Raw genomic sequence first — 16776 nt, forward strand, 5'->3', positions numbered from 1 at the left:
ACAGACACTTCTCCAAAGAAGACATACAAACACTTGAAAAAAATTTTCATCATCATTAACCATCAGGGAGATTCAATCCAAACCACACTGATTATCACCTTACACCAGTTAGAATAGCCAAAAATTAACAAGACAGTAAACAACAAGTGTTGAAGAGGATATGGAGAAAGGGGAATCCTCTTACACTGTTGTTGGGAATGCAAGATGGTGTAGCCACTTTGGAAAACAGTGTGGGGATTCCTTAAGAAATTAAAAACAGAGCTTTTCTATGACCTTGCAATTGCACTATTGGGTATTTACACCAAAGATACATATGCAGTGAAAAGAAGGGCCATCTGTACCCCAATGTTCATAGCACCAATGGCCACGGTCACCAAACTGTGGAAAGAGCCAAGATGCCCTTCAACAGACGAATGGATAAAGAAGACATGGTCCATATATACAATGGAATATTATGCCTCCATCAGAAAGGATGAATACCCAACTTTTGCATCAACATATACGGGACTGAAGGAGATTATGCTGAATGAAATAAGTCAAGCAGAGAGAGTCAATTATCATATAGTTTCACTTACTTGTGGAGCATAAGGAATAACATGGAGGACATTGGGAGAAGAAGAGGAGAAGGGAGTTGGGGGAAATCGGAGGGGGAGACAAACCAGGAGAGACTGTGGAGGGGGAGATGAACCTGGAGAGACTGTGGACTCTGAGAAACAAACTGAGGGTTTTGGAGGGGAGGGGAGTCGGGGGTTGGGTGAGCCTGGTGAAGGGTATTAAGGAGGGCAGGTATTGCATGGAGCACTGGATGTGATATGTAAACAATGAATCCTGGAATGTTGAAAAAACAATGTTTAAATTAAAAAAAAAAAATAAACGAAATAAAAACAATTTAAAAATGTCTATACATTAAGGAAACAAATTAATAATAAAAAAAAAATCTTACTGAAGTGAAGACAGTGTGGCCTCAGTATATACTTAAACTTATAGGTACTTACATATAGGTACTTAACTTACTATTTAAAGATACCTGGTTGTTTTTTTTTTCTTAAAAGAGGGTTTTTTTTAAGAGCTTTTAAAAAGAGTTGGGCTTTTATTAATATAGTTTACTTTTTACTAAGCATTAATTTGATTTTTATTAGTTAAGGTAATTTTAGGGGAAAAAAATATACCCAACACCTTTTCCTGAAATGTCTAAAGCTATGCTATTTCTATTTAATTTCTTTCCCATATAAAGATGACAGCACAGATGGTAGATATTTAACTATTGTATAGGGGCTGATGGGGTGATACTTAAAAAGAATGATGCAGTATCATCAGTCCCTTCCAAACCAAAAAGACAACGGGTCACATATACAGAATTAGCCACATGTGTAAGATACTAACGGCTATAAAAGGATTTTTAAAATTCTAGAATATTACCTATTGGGATTTAGTTTCTAATCGGCCCTGGAGACTGGGCATCATGAAAGGCAAAGTAGTCTCCTATTTCACATATATGCAGTGGATTGACAAAAGCCTCATAGACAAGTATTTAAAGTATCCAGCCTTCTAAGAGGTTTCAGCCTGGTCTGCAACAAATATTTATGGCACATTTCAGATCTTTACTTTTATAAATACAGACTGAATGTCACACCCTGTAAATGCTCCACAAGCAGAGTGTCAGGTTTCCATTGGGAAGGCCCCGCAGATGGCTGTGAGGGTCACCTTACCTGAGAGGGCATCCTGGGCTTCAAAGAAAGTACTAAGACCTCCTTTCACATATGCCAGGCTGCCTTCACTTTTCTTGTTAGCCTGTCTCTTCAGGTTGGTAACTGCCATTTTGAGCTGTTCAAAACTGAAATGAAATTAAGAAACCAAAAGTTTGAGACTCCTAAAAAGCAAAAAAGAATTAAGATAATGCATTAAATATAAAATATGGAAGCCTAAATTAAGAAAGACACGAATTGATATAACATGTAATCTGATGAAAACAAAAAGCTTTCAAATTCTTATCTACACCTAAACTTTCATTTATTATGAATGACAAAATTAAAGCAACTATAGAACTATATATAGTACTGTAGCCTTCATATCTTCATTCCAAATATGTCAGACCCCTAAGAAGTTAATATACATGTGGGTATTTCTATAAGCAATATATATCATGTGTTGATATGCCAGGTAAGGAGTCATGAATATCAATTCCCTGTGGGCAGACCTAGATCAATGCAGTGGTTATCAAGTTATCTAAGACAGAACTCCTCTGTAAGTTCATTTCTGTATTCTGTATATAAATTAAGCATACCATTATTCCCCACATCAATAACCAGTCCTCTGTCATTAACAAAGAAATTACAGAAAAACTGGGGGTCAAGGGGCACTTGAGTGGCTCAGTTGTTAAGCAACTGCCTTTGGCTAGGGTCATGATCTTGGAGTCCTGGGATCAAGGCCCAGGTGGGGCTCCCTAAACAGTAGGGAGTCTGTTTCTCCTTCTTCCTCTACCCCTCCCCTTGCTCCTGCTCTCTCTCTCTCACTCTCTCTCAAATAAATAAATAAAAATTTTAAAAAAAGAAAAAAAAAAAAACAAACACTTGGGGAGTCCACTCACAATTTAAATAACTTAAAAGACCAAAATATTTCATCTCTACATCTCAAGCAGAGAAAAATAGGTAGGTCTCTATATTTTATAAGTTTTATTTTCAGGTAGGCTAAGAAAATCTGGCTATAAAACTTTGAATATATTCTTCAGTGCCATGACAGCCCTACACAGAAAGCAGAGATCAATTCTGACTTATAGTAATACAAAAAGCACATCCATAATGTAAAATTAGAACCATCTTCTGCAATGAAAGATCTGACATTTATTTTAAAAATTTATCAGGATTGGGAAACCTGGGTGGCACAGTCACTTAAGTGTCCAATTCTTGATTTTGGCTCAGGTCAAGATCTCAGGGCTATGAGATAGAACCCTGACTCAGGCTCCACGCTCAGTGGAGAGTCTGCTCAAGATTCTCTCTTTCATCTTCTCCCTCTGCCCTACCCCTGAGTGCATGCTCTCTCTCTCTCTCTCAAAATAAATAAATTTTAAAATTTATCAGGATTCTCTCTCTCTCTCTCCATATATACACACACACATACATACATATATACCAACTTCTCTGTCTCTGTCTCTCTTTATATATATACCAACTCTTCATGTTTTCTAATGGTTTTCACTGTAAGTGGTAAAGGAAAAATTTCTCCTAATGTATATCTTAACAAGCTGTCTTTTCAAGAATGTAAATTTTAAGGAATAAACCATTCATTTATTCAAACACTGTTACTAAATACAGTTTTTAAAATCAATCTTGCAAAAAAGTTACAAACATTTTCTTGTACAGAGTGTGGTAAAATGTAATTGGCAGACAAAAGGGAGCACTTCAATTTGGATATATGACCTTGACCATTTTTTGTTTAATTTTAAGGCAAGTTTTTGCAAAATGACAAATCAACTCATCTTCCTTTGTTCTAGGGAAGGAGGCAAGCTGCTAATTTATACCAACACTTAAAAGCTGTATGATTTGAAAAGAAAAAGTTCACATTTAGATACATCAGTTTAGGTACCCAGTTGAGACTCCACAAAATTTTAATGTGTTGCACAAATATGAATCATACAGAAACAATAAGATAGCAGGAATTAAGAATCTGCTAATTAATAATACCATTTCATAAATAAGGGGGAAAACATTCTGTGATATTCATGATCTCACCTAAAGTCAAAGGACTATGGCAGAGTCCTTAGTGGCAGAGGCAGACCTAAAATCCACATTATTATATAATCCTATTAGGTACATCCATGTGAAACCATGCATAATCAGTAGTCGAACATCCACTGACCTGGTGGTTGAGTGGTTCTCTATAAGATACCAGGCAGCTGAAAAATTCTCACTTGTAAAATCAGCACTCATTCCAGGAAACAGAATTTCTAAGTCCTTCTGGGGAAATTTACTTCTAAGGGAGAAAAAAGGTTTAAAATATACTTGAAATGCTATTACTACAATAATGCAACAGACATCCCAGAGTACCTAGGAAAATAAGCATGACTATAAACCATCACAATTATATATCATACATTATGGACTCTATATTTACATGTGTATACAAAGTATATTTCCTAAACTGCAGCTGATTTATCATATAAGCTTTGTATAAAGATGAAATTAAAATACAGAAATTATATCAATATAGTTTAAAGTTCATGATATCTATCTAAATATGCAATCATTCTCTATTCAATGGATAAAAATCAAAATTTGGATACAGTGAAATTTAAGAGCATTAGTTTGTTAAAATGGGTTTTGTTCAAGACTTGTATGAAAATTGTTTTAAAAATGCTAATGCCTACTAATAAAAATTAGAGCTAATTATAAAATACTAATTTTAGATGTCTATATCTAGAATATTATTTTAAGAAAAGTTTGAAACAGGCAATACCTTACCAGCAGCTTACTTTCTTGCCTACATTTTTATGACCAACTTGTGGATCATTTTGTTTATTTGTTCAAATAATATATACTACCACAGTTCAGACTCCATGCTGGAAGTTAGAAAGCTGTGTCTAAGAGCAAAAGTAACATGGGCAAACCCTGTTTACAGGCTTATGAGCTAGCAGCCCTCACTATATCCCTATCTGTCCATCTGCAGAGGATGAACCCCAAGTTCTATAGTCAAGTCTCTCTGTGATTCAAACCTGCTTATCTCTTGGACTCATTCTTGCTACTCTAATCCTTAAAACTAAAGCTTTTTCAATTTAGGATTTAGGATTATACTTCAATTTAGGATTATACTTTCCTGCACACATCATGTTAATTTTTATTTTGTTGTTCTGATCTTGTTGCCTCTGACTGAAAGGTGTTCCCCCAGTCCCATATATCACAGCATTGTTGTATAGTCCAGTGTATTTGGAGTAAGACTGGGGGAAGTGGGGATTATCACCACCCTGGAAGAAAATGTGGGCAGGTGTAATGACTTCTACTCACTCTCTTCTGAGAGAGTTGATGTCACATTACTACAAGCACAGCCTCAATTCAGAAATTAAGCAGTGAGGCTGGTGGGAATGCAAACTGGAGCAGCCACTCTGGAAAACAGTATGGAGGTTCCGTAGCAAGTTAAAAACAGAACTGCGACGCAGAAACTATACTACTAGGCATCCACCCAAAGGATACAAAAATGCTGATTAAGAAGGGGAACATGCATCCCAACGTGTATAGCACCATTATCAAGAGTAGCCACACTATTGAGAGAGCCCAAATATCCAACGACTGAGGAACAGATAAAGAAGATGGTATATATACACAATGGATTATTACTGAGCCATCAAAAAGAATGGAATCTTACCATTTGCAATGACATGGATGGAGCTAGAGAATGTTATGCTAAGTGAAATAAGTCAGAGAATGACAAATACCATATGATTTCACTTATATGTGAAATTTAAGGGGAAAAAAAAACCAGATGAACAGAGAGGAAGGGAAGGAAAAATAAAACAATGTAAAAACAGAGAGGAAAGCAAACCATAAAAGACTCTTAACTATAGACAACAAACTCAGGATTGCTGGAGGGGTGGTGGGTGGGGGTGGTGGGCACTAAAGTGGAGGGCACTTGTGGTCAACAGTGGATGTTACATTTAAGTGATGAATCACTAAATTTTACTCCTGAAACCAATACTACACTACATGCTAACTTGAATTTAACTTTTAAAAAAAATGAAGAAATAGAAAGAGATATAATGATTAAAAAAAAAGAAAGAAAGAAAGAAACTAAGCAATGTGGTCCAAGATCCCATCTTTTTAAAAATACTCTCTGATCTCTAATGGAGCTCTATGACTGTAGGTGACCAGTCACCTTGCATACAACTTACAATACCCTGGAGCCTGCTCTCTCCAGTGAGGTGCTTATCTGGTCCCAGGAAACATCTTTCGAAGGACTGATGCCTTTAATGTCAATGTACACCACAGTGCTCTCAGGTGCCAGGGTTTCTGTTTCACAAATTCAAGGAACACTTCTACCTGGTGGCTCCAAGGAAGCCAAACTCACCAGTTATAATTGAAGAAGAATACACATTCACCACACCTCCCCGTCACAGCCTAGCAAAGCTTTCACCAAAGATTCTCACAAACCCTCTCCCTTTATTCCTGGCTCCCTTCATTGATTCACACTCCCTAAAAGGGCAAGGGATGCAAACAACAAAACCAACTATGCTTTCCTCTGTAAACCCTGCGCTTTAATGAAGAACCCAACATCTGTTGTGTCAGTACCTCAGTCAAGGGAGAGAGATACCCACTCTATTTCCTATCACTTACCTTTCTCACTATGATCTTTTCTTTGTCTTTCTTTCTTTTTTTTAATAAAGGGGATAGGAAAGCACTGCTTAGCACTACAGTAACAGACAAGGTAAAATGAGATTTTAAGAGAGTCATGGACATCCAGCGGGCATCACCTCAGTGTTAATAACTCAGAGACTAAGTCAATCTCACATCTTTCCTCACTGGCTTCAAAAGTTAAAAGACTACAGTCTGCATATCCTTGATGTGTGTATGTTCAATAACCTTAATGGTCATTTTTACCAGACAGGATCTCTGAGAGGGAGCTGGAGAACTCTGTATTTTTATAAGTTTATTTTGTTTGGGATTCTTCTTGTTGGTTTGATACTTTACTTAGTTAGTAATAAAAATCCTATAACTGGGGTGCCTGCTGGCTCAGTGGGTTAAAGCCTCTGCCTTCGACTCAGGTCATGACCCCAGGGTCCTGGGATGGAGCCCCACATCAGGCTCTCTGCTCAACAGGGAGCCTGCTTCCCCCTCTCTCTCTGCCTGCCTCTCTGCATACTTGTGATCTCTGTCAAATAAATAAAATCTTTTTAAAAAAAATCCTACCACCTTTGGAAGTTTTTCTCATTTTACTTATTTGTATAGCATGTCTTCAAGTTAGAACTTTTGAGGACTATAATGACTGAGTGGCTGAGCCCTAGCTAGGTAACTAGAAACACTTCCTTCTGATCTGCATAGGCCATACTCCATAGTTCTACTTTAATTGGTGGGCAATGTCTGTCTCGAGTGCTAAGTCAAGGATCATGTGTCTAAATTGGAAAGAACAGCAAGATGAATTAGAGGGGGTATGTCAATGGTATGAGGGCAAAGTACTTGGAAAAATACCTACCACATTTTTGTCAACCTTACTTCTATACGATACTTAAACTGGAATTCTCTGTGGTCTTAATACTTGCCTTGTTCAGAAAGTTAAATTATCTTAACAAAATCAAAAAGCACTACAGAATCATCTGATATCAACTAAATCCCTACTATTAACAGTCTTGATGACTTATGTGAAATCCTCTTCTAACAAGAATCAGTCCCAAACTCACAGATTAGAGACACGGCTGACAAAAAAGCAGAGAAAAGGGACTCTGAAAAGCCAAACTGAATTTCTTTTTTTTTTTTTTTTTGGTTAAGATTTTATTTATTTATTTGACAGAGATCACAAGTAGGCAGAAAGGTAGGCAGAGAGAGAGGTGGGGGAAGCAGGCTCCCCGCTGAGCAGAGCACCCTATGGGGGGCTTGATCCCAGGACCTTGGAATCATGACCTGAGCCAAAGGCAGAGAGGCTTTAACCCACTGAGTCACCCAGGCGCCCCTCAAACTGAACTTCTTTATCCTTCACTCAATCCCTGTAGTTTTATTACAATTGGGTGGTTCCCTACCCGTAATAGAAGTGTGAAGAGGGATTAACAGTATCAAAAAAGGATCTATGATACACTAATAGCAAGTAAAAGAAACAAGTACAAAATGCAGACACAAAACCAAATCCAGCAGTTGTATGTGTTTGTGAAATGGCTGAGACAACAGATAACCCATGGGTTTAATAGCTAAATCATGTTCAACATACCAAAAAAAAAACAAAAAACAAACAAACAAATAAAAAACTGTATTTGTCTTTTTCTGTGTGATATAATGAAATCAAGGTGCATCCATGTTGTTATAAATTGACAGAGTATCCTTCTTTCTCATGGCTGAATAATATTCCATTATACATATATGCATCTTCTTCATTTATCCACTAATGAACAGTTAGAGCTGTTTCCACACCTTAGCGGTTGTGAGTAAAGCTGCAATGACCATGGAAGTGCAAATATCTCAATATTCTGTTTTCATTTCCTTTAGATATATACCCAGAAGTAGAATTGCTGGATCATATGGTAGGTCTTTTTTTTTTTTTAACTTTCTGAGGAATCTCCATACTGTTCTCCATAATGGCTGTACCAGTTTACATTCCTCTTAACAGGACACCAGGATTCCCTTTTCTCCAAATCCTCGCCAACATCTATCATCTATTGACTTTTTTATAGTTGTCTAACACAGTTGTGAGATGATATATCTCAATGTGGTTCTGATTTGCATTTTCCTGATGATTAGTCATTTTACCTTTTCATATGTCTGTTGGCCATTTATATATCTTTTTGGAAAATGTCTATTCAGCTCCTCTGCACATTTTTTAATCAACTGGTTTTGTTTTTCTTTTTTGCTGTTGAGTTGCATTCTTTGTGTACTTTGGATATTAACCCCTTTTCAAATTTGCAAGTTTACATTAGCTCTTTATCAATAAGGAATATAAACCCTTTATTGGATTTTTAAAAATATGTGAAACATAATCAAAAATGTCAAACTCATAGAAACAGAGAGCAGCAAAGTGATTAAAGGGGCTAGAGGGTGGAGGAAATAAGAAGAGATTGGTAAAACAGTACAAACTTTCAGCCATAAGATGAATAAAGTCTTGAAGGAACAAATGTAAAACATAATGACTATAGTTGGTAACACAGTATTAATCCATTGAAGTTTGCTAAGAGTAGAACTTGAATGTCCTCACAAAAAAAGGAAGGGAGGGAGGGAGGGAGGAAGGAAGGAAGAAGGGGTAAGGGAAAGGGAAGAAAAAAGGTAAAGAAAGGATAAGGGAAGGGGGGAGGGAAGAGGAAAAGGAAAAAAAGAAAAGAATAAAAGAAATACATGAGGTATTGGAGGTGTTACATGTGTTAGTTAACTAGATGGTAAGAATCCTTTCACCATGTATTCATGTATCAAATCACCAAGATGTTATTTACAAAATATTGTCAATTATGCCTCAAGAAAGCTGAAAATACGTAAACACACACACACACACACACACACACACACACACACACACACACACCCCAGGACAAAGAAAAACAAAACAAAACAAAAAACCCTAGATATACATTGCACATATGAAAAAGGTCATACGCTAAACAGTAAAAATGCTTAAACTGGTGATCCTAAACAATGCAAATATATAGCTATCTAGACCTTCCCCAATTTAAAATTCATCTGTCTTAAGACAAGACAAAGACCTGATTCTGGTAAGGCTCTAGGAGATGAGCTGTTAAGATACTCTCCCACCCCAGGAATCTCTCCCCATCTCCTTCCTCCTCAAAAGGAAGCAGGAATGGGGCCTAGCCACATTACTAGTAGTGGAGTCTCCTGGTGATAAAAAGAAGCACATGGGGCATGGCCAGGCTTTGCACCTCATCTCTTCAATCACGGGTGCACTATTCACTGTCAGGGCAAGAGTGAGAGGAAAAGAGGGCAGATCTTGAAATTGAGCTTTGGCATTAGTGTGAGTGGTGAGGAGTCACTTCAGACATTAGGGATAGGTCATTTCCTTCTACCAGAGAGCTCTAAAAGGCTGAGATGTGAAGCATCCATCGGCCCACCAGTATCTTATTTCCCGTGTACAAATTATCTCTTATACATATAGCTCCTTCAGGCACCTAAATGGGTCAAGTGGAGTTTGAAAAGTACTGAATCTCCTGGTCAATATACTATCTCCTCATATCTCTTCATATTCACCTCTAAGACTGAGTTTTACTTTACAGTGATTTCCTACTTAGACATTAAAACTCTTACCAATCTTACTATATAAATTTAAATTGGAAGAAGCATCTTAAGACCTAAACTAAGAATCAGAGTTATAAGAACAAGACAGAAATTATATTAAAGATGACAAAATTGGGGGTTCCTGAGTGGCTCAGTCAGTTGAGTGCCCAGCTCTTGGTTTTGGCTCAGGTCTTTATCTGATGGGTAATAGGATAGGTCTCCCTGGTCAGCAGGAGTATGCTTGGAGATTCTCTCCCTCTGGCCCTCCTTACAACTTACATGCTCTCTCTCTCTCTCACAAATAATCTTTTTTAAAAAGTAACAAAACTCTAAGAGAGGTCAAATAACTTGCCTCAAATCACACAAGTAAGTCCACTTTTGGCTAGTGATCCAACATGCATTCTCCACCCTCAGGCCAAATAATCCTGCTCAGTAGAAAACTGTATCTTCCTTGAGTAAATATCAATTATCCTAAGCAAATCATACTTATCATGTTCACTTTGTTCTCTCTATGGAGTGATCTTGTTTTGACCCGACAAGTCTGAGGAAAGATTACTGGAGTATTTCTGGGAAAGGTCCCTGTACTTGTAAGAAGAATCAAGAAGAGATACTGTCTTTTTGCATCTAGACATTATTGGGTTTTATTAATTATTGTGTATTCTTGCTTCAGTATTTGGTTTTTATTTTATTCCTTATTATATATTATTATTGCTTCAATATTCAATTTTTATACTATTCCTTATTATGTGTTACTATTGCTTCAATATCAGAATTGCTTTAGCCAATTTGCAATTACGAAGAAAATCAGTGTTATGCTAAGTGCAGCAGAATAGAGCACCAAGGTTCCTTGTACCTTGGTGACATTACTAGGTCACTGACTCAACCAATAATGGAGTCCACCATCTTTGGACTTTGTATATTATGAGTAAATAAATACTTTTTAAGCTTAAATTAATTTTCATTTTCTGTTACTTATATCTGAAGGCATCCCAATTCAGTATTCTATCCTAAAATATATGCTTAAATATACTGATCTTTTACACAAACAGCTCAAAATGAATGTGAAACAGAAGATCTGAAATAAAACACACAGTGAATGACAATGCCTAGAAGCAATGAAGCTCTACAGGGAACATATCTGCAAAAGCAGAGATGACTCATTGCATTATATAATTGGGAAGCAATAATAGTAAGTAGTGATTAAGAGCATGCACTCTGGGTTCAATCTCAAAAGCTTGCTAGATTTGTCTATATAAACTTTTGGTAGTTATTTAAACTCTCTAAGTTCCCAGAATTGGATAATAGGATCGTATCTTCCTCCCAGGAATGTTCTGAGGATTAAAATAAATAAATGCAAGTAGATGGCTTAGCATTTTCTAACACACGATAAATGCACAAAAGTGTTTATTATTTCTATTTTTAATACTTAGTTCTTTATATTTCACGACTATTTTCTTAAGTATCCTTCCTTTTGACTGTCATAACAACATTGTGAGTTACATATTCCCATATTACAGTGAGGAAACAGCCTAAGAGAGGTTGCATGTAAATAGTCAAGATTTGAACCTAGGTACCTCTATTATCAAAGAAGGAACAAGTAACTCTTAGGAATAAAATGAAACCACATTTACAAAGACAGAAATTTAAGAAGAGTGAAGGGAGAACTGATTTACAATGCAGAGAATTGCTAATTGTCCTAATTACAGTATTAGCAAAGGAAGAGGCAGCACTGTGTCAATGGCACTGACAAAGTTTGTGAGTTAAAACTAAAATGTTGGAGGGAGGAGTCAAGATGGCGGAGAAGTAGCAGGCTGAGACTACTTCAGCTAGCCGGAGATCAGCTAGATAGCTTATCTAAAGATTGCAAACACCTGAAAATCCATCAGCAGATCGAAGAGAAGAAGAACAGCAATTCTGGAAATAGAAAAACAACCACTTTCTGAAACGTAGGACCGTCAGAGAAGTGAATCCAAAGCGACGGGAAGATAGACCCCGGGGGGAGGAGCCGGCTCCCGGCAAGCGGCGGAGCAACGGAGCACAAAATCAGGACTTTTAAAAGTGTGTTCCGCTGAGGGACATCGCTCCAGAGGCTAAACCGGGGTGAAGCCCACGCGGGGTCACAGAAGGATTGGGGGTGTCTGAGTGGCGCAGAGCTTGCAGGTACTGGAATGGGAAAACCGGATACAGAGACAGAGCCGACAGTAAGCTCACAGCTTGGGGTTACCTTGAACCGGTCGCAGGCTCGGTGAGCTCGGAGCGCGGCAGGAGGTCAGGCAGACGGGAGTAACTGGGCGCTGTTCTCTGAGGGCACACTGAGGAGTGCGGCCCCAGGCTCTCAGCACCTCCGGGCCGGAGACCAGGAGGCTGCCATTTGTATTCCTGTCCTCCGGAACTCTACCTAAAGCGCTCAGGGAACAAAAGCTCCTGAAAGCAAGCCCAAGCGGATTACTCACCCCGGCCCCTGGTAAGGGCGGTGCAATTCCGCCTGGGGCAAAGACACTTGAGAATCACTACAACAGGCCACTCCCCCAGATGATCAACAAGAAATCCAGCCAAGACCAATTTCACCTACAAGGAGTGCGGTTTCAATACCAAGGAGAGCAGCAGAATTCCAGAGGAGGAGAAAGCAAAGCACGGAACTCATGGCTTTTTCCCTGTGATTCTTTTTTAGTCTTGCAGTTAATTTAATTTTTTTCTTTTTCATTTTTTGTTTTTTTTCTCGCCTTCTGGTAAAATTCTTTTTTTAACTTTTACCTTTTTCTATTTTAATGTTTTTTAACTAGTTTATCTAATATATATATTTTTTCTTTTTTATATTTTCTTTATTTGTTTTCCTTTATTTTAATTTGTTTCTTTTTTTTTTCTTTTTTTTTTTTCTTCCTTTGTGAACCTCTTTTTATCCCCTTTCTCCTCCGTAACGATTTGGGATCTCTTCTAATTTGGTTAAAGCATATTTTCCTGGGGTTGTTGCCACCCTTTTAGTATTTTACTTGCTCCTTCATATACTCTTATCTGGATAAAATGACAAGATGGAAAAATTCAAGAGAAAAAAAAGAACAAGAGGCAGTACCGAAGGCTAGGGACCTAATCAATATAGACATTGGTAATATGTCAGATCTAGAGTTCAGAATGACAATTCTCAAGGTTCTAGCCGGGCTCGAAAAAGGCATGGAAGATATTAGAGAAATCCTCTAGAGAGATATAAAAGCCCTTTCTGGAGAAATAAAAGAACTAAAATCTAACCAAGTTGAAATCAAAAAAGCAATTGATGAGGTGCAATCAAAAATGGAGGCTCTCACTGCTAGGATAAATGAGGCAGAAGAAAGAATTAGTGATATAGAAGACCAAATGACAGAGAATAAAGAAGCTGAGCAAAAGAGGGACAAAGAGCTACTGGACCGCGAGGGGAAAATTCAAGAGATAAGTGACAACAAAAGATGAAACAACATTAGAATAATTGGGATTCCAGAAGAAGAAGAAAGAGAGAGGGGAGCAAAAGGTATACTGGAGAGAATTATTGGGGAGAATTTCCCCAATATGGCAAAGGGAACGAGCATCAAAATTCAGGAGGTTCAGAGAATGCCCATCAAAATTAATAAGAATAGGCCCACACCCCATCACCTAATACTAAAATTCACAAGTCTCAGTGACAAAGAGAAAATCCTGAAAGCAGCCCGGGAAAAGAAGTCTGTAACATACAATGGTAAAAATATTAGATTGGCAGCTGACTTATCCACAGAGACCTGGCAGGCCAGAAAGAGCGGGCATGATATTTTCAGAGCACTAAACGAGAAAAACATGCAGCCAAGAATACTATATCCAGCTAGGCTATCATTGAAAATAGAAGGAGAGATTAAAAGCTTCCAGGACAAACAAAAACTGAAAGAATTTGCAAACACCAAACCAGCTCTACAGGAAATATTGAAAGGGGTCCTCTAAGTAAAGAGAGAGCCTACAAGTGGTAGATCAGAAAGGAACAGAGACCATATACAGTAACAGTCACCTTACAGGCAATACAATGGCACTAAATTCATATCTCAATAGTTACCCTGAATGTTAATGAGCTAAATGCCCCTGTCAAAAGACACAGGGTATCAGAATGGATAAAAAAACAAAACCCATCTATATGTTGCCTCCATGAAACTCATTTTAAGCCCGAAGACACCTCCAGATTTAAAGTGAGGGGGTGGAAAAGAATTTACCATGCTAATAGACATCAGAAGAAAGCAGGGGTGGCAATCCTTATATCAGATCAATTAGATTTTAAGCCAAAGACTATAATAAGAGATGAGGAAGGACACTATATCATACTCAAAGGGTCTGTCCAACAAGAAGATTTAACAATTTTAAGTATCTATGACCCCAACGTGGAAGCAGCCAACTATATAAACCAATTAATAACAAAATCAAAGAAACACATCAACAATAATACAATAATAGTAGGGGACTTTAACACTCCCCTCACTGAAATGGACAGATCATCCAAGCAAAAGATCAGCAAGGAAATAAAGGCCTTAAACGACAGACTGGACCAGATGGACATCACAGATATATTCAGAACATTTCATCCCAAAGCAACAGAATACACATTCTTCTCTAGTGCACATGGAACAGTCTCCAGAATAGATCACATCCTCGGTCCTAAATCAGGACTCAACCGGTATCAAAAGATTGGAATCATATCCTGCATATTTTCAGACCACAATGCTCTAAAGCTAGAACTCAACCACAAAAGGAAGTTTGAAAAGAACCCAAACATGGAGACTAAACAGCATCCTTCTAAAGAATGAATGGGTCAACCGGGAAATTAAAGAAGAATTGAAAAATATCATGGAAACAAATGATAATGAAAATACAAAGGTTCAAAATCTGTGGGACACAACAAAGGCAGTCCTAAGAGGAAAATATATAGCGGTACAAGCCTTTCTCAAGAAACAAGAAAGGTCTCAGGTACACAACCTAACCCTACACCTAAAGGAGCTGGAGAAACAACAAGAAAGAAACCCTAAGCCCAGCAGGAGAAGAGAAATCATAAAGATCAGAGCAGAAATCAATGAAATAGAAACCAAAAAAACAATAGAACAAATCAACGAAACTAGGAGCTGGTTCTTTGAAAGAATTAATAAAGTTGATAAACCCCTGGCCTGACTTATCAAAAAGAAAAGAGAAAGGACCCAAATAAATAAAATCATGAATGAAAGAGGAGAGATCACAACTAACACCAAAGAAATACAAACTATTATAAGAACATACTATGAGCAACTCTACGCCAATAAATTTGACAATCTGGAAGAAATGGATGCATTCCTGGAGACAAATAAACTACCGCAAATGAACCAGGAAGAAATAGAAAGCCTGAACAGACCCATAACCAGTAAGGAAATTGAAACAGTCATTAAAAATCTCCAAACAAACAAAAGCCCAGGGCCAGACGGCTTCTCGGGGGAATTCTACCAAACATTTAAAGAAGAACTAATTCCTATTCTCCTGAAACTGTTCCAAAAAATAGAAATGGAAGGAAAACTTCCAAACTCATTTTATGAGGCCAGCATCACCTTGATCCCAAAACTAGACAAGGACCGCATCAAAAAAGAGACCTAGCTATAGACCAATATCCTTGATGAACACAGATGCGAAAATACTCAACAAAATACTAGCGAATAGGATTCAACAGTACATGAAAAGGATTATTCACCACGACCAAGTGGGATTTATTGCAGGGCTGCAAGGTTGGTTCAACATCCGCAAATCAGTCAATGTGATACAACACATCAATAAAAGAAAGAACAAGAACCATATGATACTCTCAATAGATGCTGAAAAAGCATTTGACAAAGTATAGCATCCCTTCCTGATCAAAACTCTTTAAAGTGTAGGGATAGAGGGCACATACCTCAATATCATCAAAGACATCTATGAAAAACCCACCGCAAATATCATTTTCAATGGAGAAAAACTGAAAGCTTTTCCGCTAAGGTCAGGAACACGGCAGGGATGTCCATTATCACCACTGCTATTCCACATAGTACTAGAGGTCCTAGCCTCAGCAATCAGACAACAAAAGGAAATTAAAGGCATCCAAATCGGCAAAGAAGAAGTCAAATTATCACTCTTCGCAGATGATATGATACTATATGTGGAAAACCCAAAAGACTCCACTCCAAAACTGCTAGAACTTGTACAGGAATTCAGTAAAGTGTCAGTATATAAAATAAATGCACAGAAATCAGTTGCATTTCTCTACACCAACAGCAAGACAGAAGAAAGAGAAATTAAGGAGTCAATCCCATTTACAATTGCACCCAAAACCATAAGATACCTAGGAATAAACCTAACCAAAGAGACACAGAATCTATACTCAGAAAACTATAAAGTACTCATGAAAAAAATTGAGGAAGACACAAAGAAATGGAAAAATGTTCCATGCTCCTGGATAGGAAGAATAAATATTGTGAAAATGTCTATGCTACCTAAAGCAATCTACACATTTAATGCAATTCCTATCAAAGTACCATCCATCTTTTTCAAAGAAATGGAACAAATAATTCTAAAATTTATATGGAACCAGAAAAGACCTCGAATAGCCAAAGGGATATTGAAAAAGAAAGCCAACGTTGGTGGCATCACAATTCCGGACTTCAAGCTCTATTACAAAGCTGTCATCATCAAGACAGCATGGTACTGGCACAAAAACAGACACATAGATCAATGGAACAGAATAGAGAGCCCAGAAATAGACCCTCAACTCTACAGTCAACTAATCTTCGACAAAGCAGGAAAGAGTGTCCAATGGAAAAAAGACAGCCTCTTCAATAAATGGTGCTGGGAAAACTGGACAGCCACCTGCAGAAAAATGAAATTGGACCATTTC

At 37.6% G+C, this 16776-nt stretch overlaps 1 protein-coding gene across 9 annotated transcripts in view; it reads right to left on the reverse strand.

The window, feature by feature from the left end:
* EXOC2 (exocyst complex component 2) overlaps nt 1-16776 on the reverse strand; it is a 262914-nt gene that overhangs the window by 180199 nt on the left and 65939 nt on the right. For all 9 annotated transcript variants that reach the window (XM_082732163.1, XM_082732164.1, XM_082732165.1 and 6 more), the window contains 2 exons: nt 3856-3969; nt 1710-1834 (listed from right to left, as the gene is read on the reverse strand). In XM_082732163.1, coding sequence (XP_082588289.1) covers nt 1710-1834; nt 3856-3969 — 239 coding nt within the window. The remainder of the gene's footprint in view (nt 1-1709; nt 1835-3855; nt 3970-16776) is intronic.

This window comes from Mustela nivalis (assembly GCF_964662115.1).
Source record: "Mustela nivalis genome assembly, chromosome: 5".
In the NCBI taxonomy this organism is placed as follows: Eukaryota; Metazoa; Chordata; class Mammalia; order Carnivora; family Mustelidae; genus Mustela; species Mustela nivalis.